This window comes from Cucurbitaria berberidis (genome assembly GCF_010015615.1).
Source record: "Cucurbitaria berberidis CBS 394.84 unplaced genomic scaffold K460scaffold_5, whole genome shotgun sequence".
Lineage (NCBI taxonomy): Eukaryota > Fungi > Ascomycota > Dothideomycetes > Pleosporales > Cucurbitariaceae > Cucurbitaria > Cucurbitaria berberidis.
Window position 1 is genome coordinate 2205134 of NW_024468939.1, and position 16053 is coordinate 2221186.

The 16053-nt window shown below is 52.8% G+C and overlaps 7 protein-coding genes across 7 annotated transcripts; 4 read left to right on the forward strand and 3 right to left on the reverse strand.

The window, feature by feature from the left end:
• Positions 1-446: 446 nt before the first annotated feature.
• On the forward strand, positions 447-2213 carry K460DRAFT_370144 (uncharacterized protein). Its single transcript, XM_040934094.1, has 3 exons — positions 447-557; positions 686-998; positions 1047-2213. Exons 1-3 carry the CDS (start codon positions 470-472, stop codon positions 1912-1914), a joined length of 1269 nt encoding a protein of 422 aa, XP_040784711.1. The 5' UTR covers positions 447-469; the 3' UTR covers positions 1915-2213.
• A 242-nt stretch (positions 2214-2455) lies between these two features.
• On the forward strand, positions 2456-4247 carry K460DRAFT_179722 (uncharacterized protein). The gene is made up of 2 exons (XM_040927040.1): positions 2456-2760; positions 2954-4247. Coding segments are annotated over exons 1-2 (1155 nt in total). The 5' UTR covers positions 2456-2758; the 3' UTR covers positions 4107-4247.
• A 141-nt stretch (positions 4248-4388) lies between these two features.
• K460DRAFT_291331 (uncharacterized protein) lies at positions 4389-5687 on the reverse strand (the record flags this gene model as incomplete). The annotated part of the gene is made up of 2 exons (XM_040929270.1): positions 4389-5270; positions 5313-5687. 2 exons carry the CDS (start codon positions 5685-5687, stop codon positions 4389-4391), a joined length of 1257 nt encoding a protein of 418 aa, XP_040784713.1.
• Positions 5688-5974: 287 nt separating this feature from the next.
• On the forward strand, positions 5975-7337 carry K460DRAFT_370146 (uncharacterized protein). The gene has a single exon (XM_040934095.1). It carries the CDS (start codon positions 6377-6379, stop codon positions 7118-7120), a length of 744 nt encoding a protein of 247 aa, XP_040784714.1. The 5' UTR covers positions 5975-6376; the 3' UTR covers positions 7121-7337.
• A 179-nt stretch (positions 7338-7516) lies between these two features.
• Positions 7517-10118, reverse strand: K460DRAFT_420096 (uncharacterized protein; the record flags this gene model as incomplete). Its single annotated transcript, XM_040938058.1, has 3 exons — positions 7517-9833; positions 9881-9937; positions 9988-10118. The coding sequence occupies 3 exons, from the start codon at positions 10116-10118 to the stop codon at positions 7517-7519; spliced, it is 2505 nt and encodes an 834-aa protein (XP_040784715.1).
• Positions 10119-11119: 1001 nt separating this feature from the next.
• K460DRAFT_380092 (acid protease) lies at positions 11120-12892 on the forward strand (the record flags this gene model as incomplete). The annotated part of the gene is made up of 4 exons (XM_040935230.1): positions 11120-11317; positions 11382-11763; positions 11826-12512; positions 12561-12892. 4 exons carry the CDS (start codon positions 11120-11122, stop codon positions 12890-12892), a joined length of 1599 nt encoding a protein of 532 aa, XP_040784716.1.
• Positions 12893-14873: 1981 nt separating this feature from the next.
• Positions 14874-15908, reverse strand: K460DRAFT_291548 (uncharacterized protein; the record flags this gene model as incomplete). The annotated part of the gene is made up of 1 exon (XM_040929289.1): positions 14874-15908. One exon carries the CDS (start codon positions 15906-15908, stop codon positions 14874-14876), a length of 1035 nt encoding a protein of 344 aa, XP_040784717.1.
• Between the last annotated feature and the right edge of the window lie 145 nt (positions 15909-16053).

A 16053-nucleotide genomic window follows, 5' to 3' on the forward strand; every position in this document is an offset into this window, starting at 1 on the left:
AGGGCCTCACACAGCAACAAACTGCATGCCATGCCAATACACACACCCTGTTGATGTTCTGTTTACCCAAGAGATGTCTAATAAAATAAGGGCTTGACAGGTCTCAGCGTGCTGTAATGGCCAACCGCCCCCAGGGCCTGGGCCTTGCTTGTGACAGCCATCTCACAATTGCGCACCTCAAAAACGCGATCATGTCAATGGGTCATAGCTTCCGATTGGCTGTGGGGCAGGCAGGCGCGCCCCTTGACCTTGTTTGTCCCAACTCCACCCAACGTCCAAACTACGTCACTCGCACACAATATCTTACCCGCCCGCCATTGTCTTTCCCACCCCCCCATAAAGCTCATCCTCGCCTCTCACACCTAAACACCTCTCCCTCCATTGCCGATACACACCCCACTTTATACCCTCGTCTTCGTGATTCATCTATCGATATTACGAACAAACACACATTCGGCATCCGCACAATATGAGGTTCTCCCTTGCATCCACCCTGGTGGTGACGCTCGCCGCTCAGGCAACGGCTAACAGCTGGTTTGGAAACGCTGGTGCGTATAGTGGGAGCCCCCTCTTCTCTTATGCATGCTGCTCTTAAGCACGGTCCCTCTACGTGTATTGTTTTCAGGCCAAGGGCGGCTGCAGACACACCCCGATTCAAAGACCTCCAGCTGACATCAGAATGCAGTCTACGACAAGTGGCACGAGACGGAGCTCGAGCGCTGGCTCTCGGACAACAACATCCCCCACCCAGGGCCTTCTGACCGCAAGAGTCTCCAGAACACTGTCAAGGCCCACTGGAACGACAAGGTCGTCACTCCCTACACCAGCTGGGACGCCCAGACCCTAACCAACTACCTTGCCCTCAAGGGCCAGCAGGCGAAGAAGGGCACCGAGAAGGACACCAAGAGCCTAGCCGAGCAGGTCAAGGTCTACTGGACTGAGACTGAGGATTCAACGAACCAGGCTTACAGCAACGTCAAGGAGTGGATCTTCGACTCGTACGTATCACTACTTCGCCTTCAATGATGCATACTAACACCTCATAGATGGTCGGACTCGCAACTCAAGGCATTCGCCGATAAGCACGGCATCCCAGTTCCCCAGCCCCGCCAGCGTGACTCCCTTCTTAAGGCTGTCCGCGAAAACTACCAGTCTGCCGCCGAGAAGGCCAAGGAGACCGCAAACTACCCAGGCGACTGGCTCTACGCCTCCTGGTCCGAGTCTGACCTCAAGGCTTGGTTCGACGAGCGTGGCTACAACGTTCCCCAGCCCTCCACCCGCGACTCGCTCATTGCCAATCTCCGCCGCCAGTCCCGTCTTGCCAGCTTGAACGCTCAGGGTGCCTACGCTTCGGTCTCTTCTGCTGCTGCTTCTGCTCAATCGAGCCTCAGTGACGCGCTCCTTGACTCATGGTCTGATAGCCAGATCAAGGAGTGGGCCGACAAGAACGGCATCAAGGTTCCCCAGGGCTCCAAGCGCAACGAGCTTATCGCTCTTGCCCGCAAGCACCGTGCCCGCATCTATGGTGACAGCGCTTCCGCCACTGCTGCCTCTGCCTATGGCGCCGCTACCTCCCAGGCCGGTAACCAGTACGCTGCCGCTACTGGTGGCCTTGCCTACTACACCAACTTGATCAAGAACCAGTTCGGTATTGCTACGGATGCCGCTGCCGCCAGCGCGTACTCTGCTTCCGCTCGTGCTTCTTCCAGCGCCACCTCGCTCACTGGCTCTGCCGCCAAGGCTGCCTCTTCGTCGTCGTCTTCCATCTCCAAGTCTGCTGCCAGTGCTTCCGCTGCCGCCTCCAAGTCGGCCTCGAGCGCTTCCGTCGCTGCCTCCAAGTCTATTGCCAGCGCTTCCGCCTCTGCCGCCTCGAGCGCCAGCTCCGCGTCTGCTAAGGCCAAGCAGGAGTTGTAAGCGACTCTTCAACATTAGACAAGGATCGTCTAGTCATATTGTCTCACGCATATGATTATTGCCTGACGTATCACATCACATTACGACACGACCTTACGACATGCGTATGGATTGGTGAAAAATGAAAAGAGCGAGTATTGGGACCTTGTAATATTAGGATCACGACGATGATATCCCCTCGGTGGCCTAGTGGCAGGCTGTCCGATGGTTTCTGTGCTTTTCCTTTCTGGCTTATGAAATGGAAGGATGGCGTCTACATAGCTTAGTTTGCGTTAGTAATTGAAAAAGTATAATCGCAGCTCTCGTCGCCTGTCGCCGTTGTACAAAAAAAACTCGTGCCCGACGCTGGTGCTTCCCCCTGGATGTCGCATCTTGTAGCGGAATGATGATTTGTGGTGTAGATCAGTGCACAGCTTCAGTCGCAGATGGGTAGATCGCAACCGGGAGGGGACTCAGTTTCTTGTCGCTGTCTAGTAGTGTCGCTTGGCAGAAATGCACAACTGTATGCGGGCTGGGGAGACTGTGGACTCAGCTGCCACGAGACGGACAAGAGGGCTGAGGAGCCCAAAAAGTCAGCGCGTACGTCTTCACAGTGGCGCCTCCAGCACTTGAGAAGCTAAAAGCAAGTGGTAAGACTTGATAGAGGGCCTTCGTGGCGATCCACAACCCCACAGCCTAGTCGCTGACTGAAGGGCGGCCCAAAACTAGCGGCCCACAAGCCACCGCGTTTCCTCATGACGACGATTCCGGAAGGTGTACATCCCGGGTAGAGCGCGCAAAGTATACATGGTCGCCATGGTAGACTGCTGCTCCAGCAAAGTTCGCGACGAACAACATCTTCTACATGTGAGTAATGTCTCTTGTATTGTTTTCTGATATCATGCGCCGCGACGTGCATGACGTCTCTCAGCTGTGCCGATCTGGGTTGCGGGTTCCCTGGCTAACTAATCCATGTAGAAAGCTGCTTACTGCTTCTCTTCTGACAGCTCGCCTCCCATACAACTACCCTCTCCCTCGAAGACTAAAACAATTGGAAAAGGATCGCGACCGCCAAGATGATGCGCAAGAAAGCCCAGTACACAAACATCACGCCCATACCGCAATTCATCCCGCGCCAACTCGCAATCGACTTCCTCCACAGCCACGGCGAGATCATCGAGCTGAACCCTCTCGTCACAGGATACGAAGCCATCAAAGCCCCGCGCTCGGCCCCAGCAGACGAGTTTTATTCAACATGGTACGAGATTGCGCAGCGTATCCAGTACATTCCGGGCATTGGCAAGATGGGAAGCGGCGCCATCAAGCATCGCGGCGTCTTCCATGACCTGCCCTTTGGCCTGCAAACACATACCTACGCGCCTGCCAACGTCGACCTCCGCATCAAGTGGCAGGTCTGCGGCAACCAGCCCGGCGAACCTCCCGAGCCGAAAGAGCTGGGTTCTGGAGCACCAGCGGAGGGACTGTATATTCGCGAAGACGTCGAGATCAAGTGCAATGTCACCATGGTCAGCTTTGTGAAGAAGGAGATGAAGGCCGCTGCCAAGATCATGCTGGAGCGACTGATCAAGAAAGCCGAGTTGATGGACTCGGGCGCGCTGCAGGGCATGATGGAGAATGGCAAACTGAAGACGATAAATCCTGCAGATCGGTCCTCTGTGCGGAGCCCGCAATCATCGCCCTCGCAGCCGTACAATATGCCCATGTCGCCAACCCGCTCGCCTACCTTTCCACACAACAGTCAACATGTCCCACCACATGAGCTGCTAGGACAGAACAACGTCGTCATGGAGCTTCCAGGCGACTACTACCACCCTCAAACCTCACCGGGCCTCCTGCACCCTAACGGCAGTCGTCTCTCCACAGCATCCGACTCCACCGCCCAGCACTCTCCGCAGCAACCCGACGCGCGCTGGTCAACCGTATCCCACAGTTCAGCAAGTTCACGCCCGAGTTCGTATGCGCCATCAGAAAGCATGCGATCGCCAGGCCTGGAGCAAAAGAGTTTTGCCGCTGAACTGCCCACTATGGAAGAAACGAGGGAAGAGCACGATGATCGAAGGAAGCACGAGAGCCGACTCCCTGCTGAGGCCCAGAAGTATGCCTATAATCCACAGGATTATGTCCGGACGCAGGCGCAGTATACCCCGGCGCCGCCTTATGCGCCGTATAGTCCGACTCCACAGGGCCGGTAATTGATCAACCACATTACTATTAATTTGGTGGGAATAGCGCTCCTAAAATGCTATATGTGCCGCAAAACGCCATGTTGTATCCGAGTTCTTGAGCAGGCGATTTGGCGTTCGCAATGGGTGGTTCAATGTTGGCTCAATGTTGGTTGTAAGATGGTTTATGAATTATGAAACTGCACCGCGCTCTTGATATCCTCATAGTTGCTACAATATGATTATTCTGGTCTTTCTACTGCTTCGTTCTCGATGCGTTTATGGAGATCATGCTTGGAGAGTGACCCTATCTCACGCGACAACAACATCGAGCACTCGTCTCTCCTCCTTCCTAATCTCCACCCAGCCATCCTTGTCCACGCGCACAATCTTCCCGTCAACGCATATGCGTCGCCACCGCCCATCGTCCTCCATACCCTTGAAGTCGATGCGCAAGCCATTGATCGCTTCGTACCGTACAGCCGGATCCTCTACGTGCTTCCCACCTTGGTAGGCTAGACCCATGATGCGCATCGCCTCGTCCCCACTCGTGGGCCCAAAATGCACGAGATGCAAGGAACCATCAAGCGGCTTCGAAGCAGGCGAGATGCAGAACGGTTGCTCCAGGTTGGAAACAAGCGTAGCGAGAACGTACATGTGCTCTTCCTCCGGCAATGCCGTCCAGTCGTCGCTGCCTTTCAAAACCGAGACGCGGCCCTTGTAAGGATGGGGCGGGGAGCCGTCGGAGGGATACAAGGCTTCCTTGGCAGCCATCTTGAAGCGATCGATGCCAAACTTGCGGTACTCGGTTGTGTCAGAGTCGGCCACGAGGGAGGCGTGCATGCCCCAGCTGCATACTACCGCGCCGTGCAGTTTGCCGTTTCCTTTTTCATCCGTTGGTAGGGCTTCTTCAACACGTGCTTCGTCTACGAGTAAACGTGCGCCCGGGGAGAAGGATGCTGTGAAGATTGGTAGTGGTTTGGACGTGGATGAAGCGAGGGCGTGTAAGCCCCACTTGTTGTTTGCCCCGGCGTTGGCATTGATGGAGTGGTAGAGAGCGTTTGCCGTGCCCAACGGGAGGAGGGCGACTTGTGGTGCCACGTACTGAGACGACATGGCCTTCGACGACAGGCCGTTCACCAAGTCAACCACGCCACCATCGCCAGAAAGCAATAGAATTCTCAGCGGTTTACCCTTGTGTTGCTCTGAAGACGCACCACTTGTAGGATCCGTTACAGTGGTCCCATTCGCCGCTGGGAACAAGACTTCGTTAGTAAGCTCCAGGATTGTCGTTGCTGACTGTGTTGTGTGAATCTTCAAGGTCAGCATCCCCTCTTCTCCGTATAGGGTTGTGAGGATGGGAGATACGACATCTTCGAAGAAGTGAGCTGCTTGTTGGTGGCCAGATCCCAGGGAAAGAACAACTCGCGTTTCTCGCTCTGTTGTTGATGCTGGCCTTGGAGAGGGGAGAGGGCGTTTTGAGACCTTGATAAGGCGCGGGTGTTGAGCGGCATCTTCATTGTGTTCCAGTAGCGCGATGACTTCAAATGTACCATCTGGACCTGGTAATGTTATAGTGAATTCTTTGGCCTTCTGCGGTTCTTCCGTCATCTTCGCTCCATCGACGGGTTGCTCCGACTTGGCCATGCTCTTGGACGTCTCAACGAACGCGGGATTTAATTACAGCTGATTGGCAATGAGAGTGGAGCTCTTCGGAAAGCTGTGGTATTGTTAACGCGGTCGCCATGGTGAGCACGATAACGTCCAATGTCGTGACAGGCATCATCAGCGTCTGGTCCCACCTTCCCGTTGTCGTCTCACAGTACAGGCGCGCTAAGCCTAGTACGTCATCCCCAAGACCATCTGCTCCTGAGACAAACCACGCCGGCTTTGATAACCGCCATTCAAGACACCAAATTATATACCTGGCGATTGCAGCCCTACGAGACACGTGCAAATCCGAGTTCTAGAGGGCTGCCCCATTTGTCTGGAGGGCAGGCGTCAGCATTTGACAGCAAGTGTTACGTCATCCTCTCGCTCTTGGCAACAGTTGAGCGTTAGCCCAGCCGCGCTCAGCATTCACCAACAAGCTACAGTGCGCCCAGTCAGACGTTGCAATCTTGAAATCCCCCGAGCAACATAGACTGTTCATTGTCTCCCATCTCTTGCAGCGACAGAATCGTCAGCCGCTATCCGCGACACCAAACCCACCACACCCGCCTGCTCGCGACCAACTCAGCCAACTACCGCACATGCGACCCCAATAAGCTTGAAATCCATAGAGCACGAACACCGCCAAAATGAACGGCTGGCTCGTCTTCATCATAGTCCTGCTCCTCCTCCTCGCCATCTCCTACTTCGGCTGGTACTTTTACGCACGATGGAACGCCTCGCGCAATGGACTCCCTGCGCCGTCTATGAACCCCATTGCTGCCTTTCGCAACACCTCTGCAGGCGGCGCATCCAACTACCCCGGTCCCGCGCCCACAGGCATCAAGGGCTGGATCGACACGCAGATGCGCAAGTTCAAGAATCGCAACAACAGGTACGCGGCAGGCGCCTACGAAGAGCCGGGCTACGCAGCCGGACAACCGAGAGGAAGAGGCGCGGGAAGCAGACTGGACCCAGATGAAGCGTGGAGCTCGCGCGTAGGCGACGAGGCATACTACGAGGAGCAGGAACTCGGCCTGCAGGAACCCGCCCACGCTGCTAGCTCCAATCCCTACGCAACCACGCCCTATGGTGCTCCGAAAGCTGGCCTCTCTGTCGAGCCCGCTCGCGGAAGGAGTCGCAACCGCGATAGCTATGATGAGCATCTCGACGGCCGAAGTGCGCGGAACAACCCTTTTGGCGATGAGAATGCGGAGAGTCTGAGGGGTGTCAGCCCAAGACCGCTCAACCATGGCGAGGATACGAGCTATCAAGGTGGAGGCACGGCGGTGATGCCGAGTGCACCTGCGCATAAGAAGGCAGGCAGTATCAACAGCTTGGATAGCCCATTGAACGAGAGCCGGAGGAGTGCCTTCAGAGAGGACATAAGATGAATGGCAGGCGAGGCGCGTGCAAGGTTGCGAAGCGAGTTTGTATGTTCATAGTGTAGACGTCCTGACGTGGCGAGATGGCGCCTGGTGTTGGTTTCATGAGTACCCATACTTTTTGAACGGCAAGAGGGACTTTAATTTCATTGCATAACGTCTACCATCCTTCTATGTGGTTGCAAACTCACGCTGCAGTGTTGTGCTATTCTTCACAATCACAGGTATCTCAGAGATGAGATTCGCATTGAAAAAGTACTAATAACTAAGCCAAATAACTGCGAGAGAGAAAAAGAGAGATTCGAAAGTCGCACATTCTATCCTGGTTTGAAGTCGATTCTGTTACAAAAGAAAAGCGTATCGTGCCGTCCACCGTCACGCTACATAGTTCCCCATCCCTTCCTTTCACATCTTGCTCTCTTCACCCTGAACCTTGTGCACGGCGTCGGCTGGTTTCAACATTACGGCTTTCGGCCTGGCTTTCTCCGGCTCCTGCGAATCCTTACTCTCATCGTTGTCCTTATGTTTGCGTGGCTCTCGAGGAAGCACACCGCTATATTGTTCGCTGCTGTGATTTGGGACAGCGGCGTCATGCGAATTAGGCTTGTTGGGCAACATGGCGAGAAGGGGCTTTGCTTCCGTTGCACTGGAATCCAAAAGTTTTTCCACTGGGCCATCCGTGTCTCGACGCTCAGAGTTATTTGCATCTTTCCATATGTCCCTCGGACCATCGGGGTGATTGTTGGTTTCGTGCGTGTACGCAACTAGGTCTTCAACAACGTCTTTCTCATCACGGCGGTAGACGTTGTTCGCTAGGGCAAACATCCGGGCCGTGTAGCGGTCGGTCACATCCAGGAGGTCTGGATCCTTATGACGATGAGACTCCTTGTCTTTCTTCGCAGCTCGGCGTCCAATCACTGGATCATCGTGGAAGACGCCGCTCGCGATAGGATGGGAATTAGCTCCCTGCGGCCATTTGACATGAATTGTCTGCTTGTCGGTGGGTTGGCCGGCTTGCTGAGTAGGGAGTGGTGCGTTGAGGTTAGTGTTGGGGATTCCCACATCTGGGGCGGCAACTGTTGCCTCAACCTCAGCACTCTTGTTTGGATTCTCTTTGGTTGTAGGCAAGTCCCAGCGGCGCGTATTCCCTCCAAACACACTGGAATCGTGAGGATCGAACCGTGCAACTCCTAATTGAATACCGCTAGACGGTTGTGTACCAGCGACTACCGAGTTTTCCTTCCTGTAGTCGTCCCAATTGAGGGCACTTGAATCGCGACGAGAGACTTCATTCGCGGGCTTATGAACAATCGCTGGGATGAACTGAAGATTCAAGCCATTTGGACGAGTGTTCACTATCTGTGGCTCATGTTCTGTATCCCCGCTCTTCTCCGTTTCTTCCTTTTCTTCCTGCTTCTTCTGCTGTTCCCCGTCTTTGTTGTGCTTAGGGCTGCGATCTTCAAGAATTGGATCAAAAGGTTCATCTGGAATTTCCGGTCCCACTGAACCAAACGGCCACGAATGATTCTCAAAGAACTCCGGAGGAGGCACAGAATTAGCTCCCCGCTTCTCGATTCCATTTCTCAAGTCTTGAGGCTTAAGCACCGTAGCTGCATCGTTGGAGCGTGTTCGGTTAAGCCTGGTTATTGTCACATCACCCTGTAGGTGCTTGCTATGCTTTGGAGTTGGTTTCGACTCGATAATGTTGGGAGAGATAACAGCTTCATGGTCGTGGTGAAACATCCTGTCAGACTCCAGCACGTATTTGTCAGAACCTGTTGTCGGACTGGTGAGGTGGTGTCGTCGGTAGATATCAAGAGCTAGTTTACGGACTGTATTGTCAGTATCCCTCATGTCCTTGTTTAAAGGACCAGCGGGCCGCCCTTGTATGGAATCAATATCGTGCTTGTTTTGAGTCCACTTAGACTGGCTGCGACGGTATATACCACCCACAGGGTGATGGACGACAACAAAATGATTTTGGGAATACTGTAAACCAGTAGTTGGGCCAGAATCATGAATACTCTCGACTGGTACCGTAGTATGAGTGTTATCGTCGGCGTTGTCATCGTTGTCGTACCCTGCTGGGTTGGCCAACCGCCCACGACGACGGAAGATACTGCTCACTGGGTGGTGTATCATAACATCGTTCACTACCATGTCTTTTGGAGCTGAACTGGTCTGTGCAAGAAGCTGATCTGCCTCAAGCGTATACGATCTTGGTCGCCTTTTGAAGGGGGATGCAAGGGTTTCGCCGTCCAAAGGAACGCCTAGATAAACATCTTCCTCGACGCCTCGACGCTCCTTGTAGTTAAATGTTCTGTCATCTTTTGGTATCCTTGCAATCTGATCGGACGGGGGATCTTCGATCGGATAGCTTGGTAACACAGGCCCTGTCAAGACTGGTCGCGGTAGAGGTTTTTTTGGCCGGGGAAGACGATATGGCTCAATTGGTAGGGGGAATGGGTCGTCTGGTAAAGAATGAGCGGCCTTCGGTGGAAGCTCATCAGCAGTCTTCTCGGCGTCTCGGCGCCACATCAGACCAGCCCTTGCGTGCGCACTATTCAGAACGCCTGGGTCCTTGAAGTCCTCGGAAAGTATGTATTCGCCAGCAAGGTATGTTTCTGGGGCCACTTTTCCTGCATCGCGTCGCCAGACATGGTCGAATTTTGGATGTGTAATTGCGGGATTCTGGAGAACGCAGCGCTGTCTGAACACATCCCTTTTTGCTATTAAAAATACTCTAATAGCGACTTCCTAGGTGCTTACAATGGCATTTCCTCGGGGTGACGGCAAATGGGACATCCTGCGTCCCCCTTCTCGTCCCTTTGCAATATGAGTAATCAATGTCAAAGCACCTGGCGAGAAGCACTAACCATGAAAGACTAGCATCATCGCACAATTTAGCAGCCCGTAGAACTACAGACGGAGGACCAGTAGGAGCTGTAAGGCTGGGCGTCGCAGTGAGGGCCAAAAGCCCAAGGTAAATGAGTACTGAAGATACCATCGTGACGAATCTTGCAGTGTCGTTGGAGAAAGGTAGTATCGAATGGAACCAATTGGGAGTAAGAAAGGGAAGTTGGAACCGAAAAAGCTAAGAGACGAGTGAAAGTGTTGCATAGTTTAGTAAAGTATGAGAAGAAAACAGCCTCTTATATTATCTCACCCTAATCGCGACCCTTGACGCACGTTAATGCCAAGCTGTAAATATTGTAAAGTCCGATTACCAGAATCCGTAGACTAGGTGATATCACTGCGCTCTGCGATGATGAAGCATCTATCAGCATACTCATCAAGGAATTTTACCTAGGAACATGTGTACTGGGGTCTTAGTGTTTGACTCTGGTGCTTGGCGTGGAGAGTCCGGCGTTGCTTGACAAAAAGGGATGTAGCCACGGAAAGCCATGTCCGTTAATTGCTGGTTTGGTAAATTAAATAGTGTACGGGCGGTGCTTTTCTGGTCGGTAATATATTTAGTTGTGTGATATGGTTGGTTGATGGTATTTTGGCCCCTGTCGGACTTGTACAGCTTCGCTGGTAAGCTCCCACAAGTGATGACAAACCCCGCTGGAACAAGGAGGCTGCCCATTGAAAAAGCCAAATTCGAGAACAACAGTCAAACCAAGTTCTGACCGACCCTGTTGAACTCTTGTGATTGGATTGTTCCTGCATCTGTCATGACGCAAACGAGCAGCCGTGGAGGATGCATGCAAGCGTAAAGCGGTGCTACCGTGTAATCTAGACGTCGCTTATGTTTCGGCTTGTCTCAGATATTGCTCTCAGGAGTTTCGTCGATGATATAGTCCTATGTGATTGTGACGAGCACATAGGGTAATGTGTTCGCGGGGATAGATCGACATTGAGGTCAATTTTCGATCCCCGGGCATCAAATGCTTCAATGTACATCTATATGTTGAGAGGCACCGATATCTCCTCTTTCTGTCACATAGTCCGCAGTACACTTGCAGTCAAAGGGTCCAGCACCCATCGACCAAACTAAGGCCCATCATGTCTGCCTCAAACTCTTCGAGAAAGCCGGCCCCAATTTCATTTGCTGCATCTCAGTATTTCGATGGGAATGATGGAAAGTGGTCCAGCTTTGTTGTGCGTGCGGGCACGCCTGGGCAGTCATTTCGCGTCTTGCCGTCAACAGTTACCAGCGAAACCTTCTTACCTTTAGCAGGCGCATGCAAGGAGGACGCTCCTGTAAGCAACAATTGTCCTATAGTTCGACTAACGGTTGATGCTGATTCGTGCTTTCAACCTCTAGGATAATTGTACGTTCCTTCGTGGCGCTGAGATGTATAAAGGGAAGGCGAACAACGGCTTCCAAGTACGGAACTCTAGTACCTGGCATGAGATCGGCATATACGGGACCACAGCGCGGGAAGAGCTCGGGTATAATGCCAGCGGTCTTTACGGTCTCGACACGTTGGGTCTCATGATCGTGAATTCTGGCGGGCCCACGCTGGAGAGCCAAGTAATCGGAGGGGTCGTAAACCCACGGTTGTGGGTTGGTCGATTAGGTATGGACGTCAAACCAAGTAACTTTTCCGAATTCGAGAATCCACAGCGAAGCATGATATCGACTTTAAAGGAGGAGCAGTACATACCAAGTTTAAGTTACGGCTACACCGCCGGGGCATACTACAGTAAGTCGAGTCAGGAGTAGGGTAGTGGGAACTGGCCAAGACAAAAGCCTAACACATCGCAGAGAAACCGAACGCTTTTGGGGGCTTGACTTTCGGGGGTTACGACCAAACTCGTTTCATTCCAAATACCATCAGCTTCCCTTTCGACGCAAATGACAGTCGGAAGCCTAGTCTCAACATCCAGGCGATAGTGACTCGAGACATGCAAAACCAAACCGTTAGCGTATTTCCAGATGGCCCAGCATATTCATTGATCGACTTTGCGGAATCGCAAATCTGGTTGCCCGTGTCTGCTTGCGATGCCTTCGCTAGAGCCTTTAACCTTACGTACGACAACAGTACCGATCTCTACGTGGTTGATTCACATACGCACGCTCTACTCATTGAGCGAAACCCTTCAATAACGTTCGGTCTCGGCCAAACGGCGAATCCGGGTGAGAGAATCAACATCGTATTACCATATAGCGCATTTGACCAACAGGCGTCGTATCCAATCTATCAGAACACGACGAATTACTTCCCGATCAGGCGAGCACAGAATGAGACGCAGTATACGCTCGGTCGTACATTTTTCCAAGAAGCGTACATACGAGTCGACTATGAACGGAACAACTTTTCGGTGCACCAAGCCTTATTCCCAGCAACGAACGAAAGACAGCAGATTGTGCCAATTTGGAGTCCAGGGTTAGAAAACGCTGCTACAGGAGCTAGAGCTAAATTGATAAACACAAGTAAAGGCGCAGTAGCAGGTGCTTCTATTGGCAGCGTAGCTTTCCTGTTGTTAATGCTCTCGATAGTTTGGCTGTTCCGCCGTCGCAAGATGGCGAAGGAACGTAGCGAGCCTAAGACGGAGAATACGTGGGTTGAATGCGCAGACCAGCCCAGATTGGAGGCAGATGGAGTGATATTCTTCGAGAAGGACGGTCGGCCATTCGCTGAAATGGAAGGTCATGTCTTCCCCGAGCTACACTGTCCACCACCAGAAATGGGGGAACTCAATGTGAGAATTACGACAGCGGATGTAAGTTCAATGTTTCAGTTATATGAGATGGGCGATAACGAGAGGAACTGCGGAGAGCTTGGTGTTGTCGTACCTGAGAAAAGATGTCCTCCCCCGGGGTGGATATAAGATTCCGAATGTTGGTAGATATGAGATGCGCTTTTGAAAGGCGTTGCCGTTACAATAATAACAACTATGCAAAAGAGTGGGTGAAATTTTCTCGTAAAATCGGGTCTTCGCTCCTCATGGTCTTATGCTGCAAGAAGTTCGTTGGGGTAGTTCTCAATCCGACGTCTGCGATGTTTACTTCGCATCGGTAATTCACTCAGGATCGACTCCAGCTTCGCACGACCACTTTCGAAACAGCAGGTAGTGTCTTCGGCAACGATGTGACGTCATAATCGAAAGAGTTAAGTCTTGGTGAATGCCTCGCGTAGCTCAAGCGCAGCGGCGCCAATTTTCTCGATCGTAGATCGAGGTCGCTACTGATTTGTTCGCTCAACGCCGGACTACGACCCTCAACCTCGACCTTCAACAACCGCCATCATCTTTTGATCAAACAGACATGTCGCATCTCCAAGGGCTCCACACCAGAGGCGCAGCCAAAGGTCCATATGGGCCAAACAACCCTCCACCGCCCCCACCCGCTCCACCACCACATGATACTCCTAGCGAAGCTCGTTATGATCAATTGAAGCCTGCGCCATCTCGGCAGGCAGTGAAACCAAGAACGGGGGGGAACGTCGCCATAAGCCAGATAAGCGAGCGCGCCAAAGACAGCGACGAGAGCAAGTACTAGCTACTGTTCAGCATTCCACAGATGAGCACCAGTATCCATGGCGTGGTCGCAGCCGTTCACCAGCGCGGAATGAAGACCGCCGTGGAGATGTGAGATATCGCGAGCGGTCCGCAGGACGTAAAACTGGAGGACAGCAGGTAGTGTTCGCTAAGCCCCCGCCATACGACAGTCGACAAACACCGAACTACGTTCGATGGAATAGTTGGGCAAATAGAAGCAATCAAGCTGAGCGTGCGCGATACCGGCGCGGCTCGTCTCCAGCGCATAGAATAGACTGGCCGACGGACCAGGCTCATGATGGAACTTCGATACCGGTGCGGGCTGGATACACTCGTCTTTACGTTTCAAGCCAGAGGAGGCATCTCTCAGAACAAGAGCCCGGTCGTTACGAATATGATGCTCCTAGACAAACTCCTGTCGTGGATGCTCAACGCTCTGTTGCACACGATCACGCACGTAACGATGATACTGTTCCATACACAGCACACACGGATCGAGGCTTTGAAATAGAAGACGAAGTGGATTGGGATGAAGAATCAATGGAAGCTGCGGACACTATTCCATCAACAGCCATCTCAGAGACGGCTGAGGAGGCAGCCCGGCATTATCCCCGACTGAATCGGCCGGCGAACCGGCGGGTCAGACACTGGAGCGTTCATCCACCTAGTGCGCTATCACGCAAGCCCGACTTGGTCAAGCAAACTAGGCCCACCGGAAAATTTGAGCGAGGTCGTGACGATGGGCATCATCTCCCACCAGACCGCGGGTATGAACAATACTCTCCAACTCGGAATCAGTCTAAGGTACAGCCACAACAAGAGATACTGCCTCCACCGACAGCATACGACCTCCGCCCCTACGATCATCTCATCACCACAACGTACGGGAAACTACCACAGCAGGAAAGGTTCATTAACGGTACGAATGGAAAAGTTGGGCCGTCCTTATATGGATCGACTCAGTGCCATGATCTCGGATTGTGTTTCGCAACTTTCTGCACGCGATTCCGCTGTGAGATGGGATTGAAGTGTCCATGGCGCCATCATCCTCTGACTAAGGCTGAGGTAGAGTGGATCCTGGCAGTAGGTAGAGATCGCGGGAAGCAGTTCCTAGTGGGGTTTGAGAAGTGGTGGCGATCTCCTGACGTGCCGGTTCCGGGCGCTTCAATGGTGGGGAGGGGCGAGTGATTTGACATCAAAGCGGTTGCCAGTTTCTCGGGCAGATACACTTGGAAAATGTGGCGTGATAATAATCTATGGAAGCTGATTTGGATCTTGGCTGGGGCGGGTTTTACGTGGGGTCGGGTGGTGCTTATAGAGTCCCTCCTCTGGTGTAAAACCAACCGCGTATATCATCGATACCTTGTAGGCCAACCATCATCATCCGAGCAAAGATATCCACATCATCAGGCTGTGCGTCTCTCAGAACCTCTGTAAAGTCCAATTCTTTGACCAAGAAGTGTTTTTTGTCGTTCCACGCAACAGCAAAGTCGAAAGAGTTCTTCGCGTGCCAAAGATGCGCAGATAACGTAACTCTATTTCCGTATAGGAGACTGTGTACACACGATTTGAGTTGACCGCGTAAGAGATCACACATAGCGGTCATTTGGAAAAGTGACAATAGTGTCCGACGTAATGATTCACGAAAAACATAGGATCTCCATGCCGCGCGCGCTGCAGTGCTGGGATACAGGGGGAGCGAGCCTGTAATATCAGTCTGTTGTGCAGCAGTGACAAGGAGGGCGTTTCCAGCCTCCCCCAGATGTGGTATGAGCGCTTCAGCGTGTGCATAGCATCGTACGTCGCCGCCGAACACGAGCATGATCTGATACAACATGAGTGCTTGAGCACGGGCTAGTAGTTCGACTGGAGCATCTGGTAGAGCGGTGGTGATCAATTCTTCCACTCGGTTTGTGATGAACCGGGTCACATGCTCAGCATTCGCCTCGTTCTTGGCGATGTAGAGGGCACACGCAGCATGTGCATCCTGAAGTGATCTAGGCATATCTTCCTCATATAGCCTTGAGTGGGCCCAAGGTGTGCCATTATGCTCAATCATCATCTTGGGTACGGCTTTGAGCTGTTCAATCGAATATTCGATTCTTGACCTCGCGAATGGAGCGATATGAGCTGGCGAGAAGGGCTTGGCGACACGGTACAACGCCCTCTCAAGGGCCATTTGATCTTCCTCACTCTGCGAGGTGTCGAGCATGGTGGCTAGAGATCCTAACGAGCTGATGCCACTAGAAAAGTCAAAATCAAGAATGTTCGCGCTCGATCCGGATGGTATGAAGGAAACGTCGAAGTCAAGAGGAAGAGCCGCGGCCTCAACATCCTGGAAGTCCATCGTTGTAGAATGAGAGACTTCGAAGTCGTTATGCGCGTCCGGTGTCCCGTCCTGGAGCGGTGTGGCCTGTAAGGAGGCCTGCGGATAGACACAGTCGAAGTGCTGCTTCCTGCAACGTGCGCAGTTCGGTTGTTCGAGTCCACAT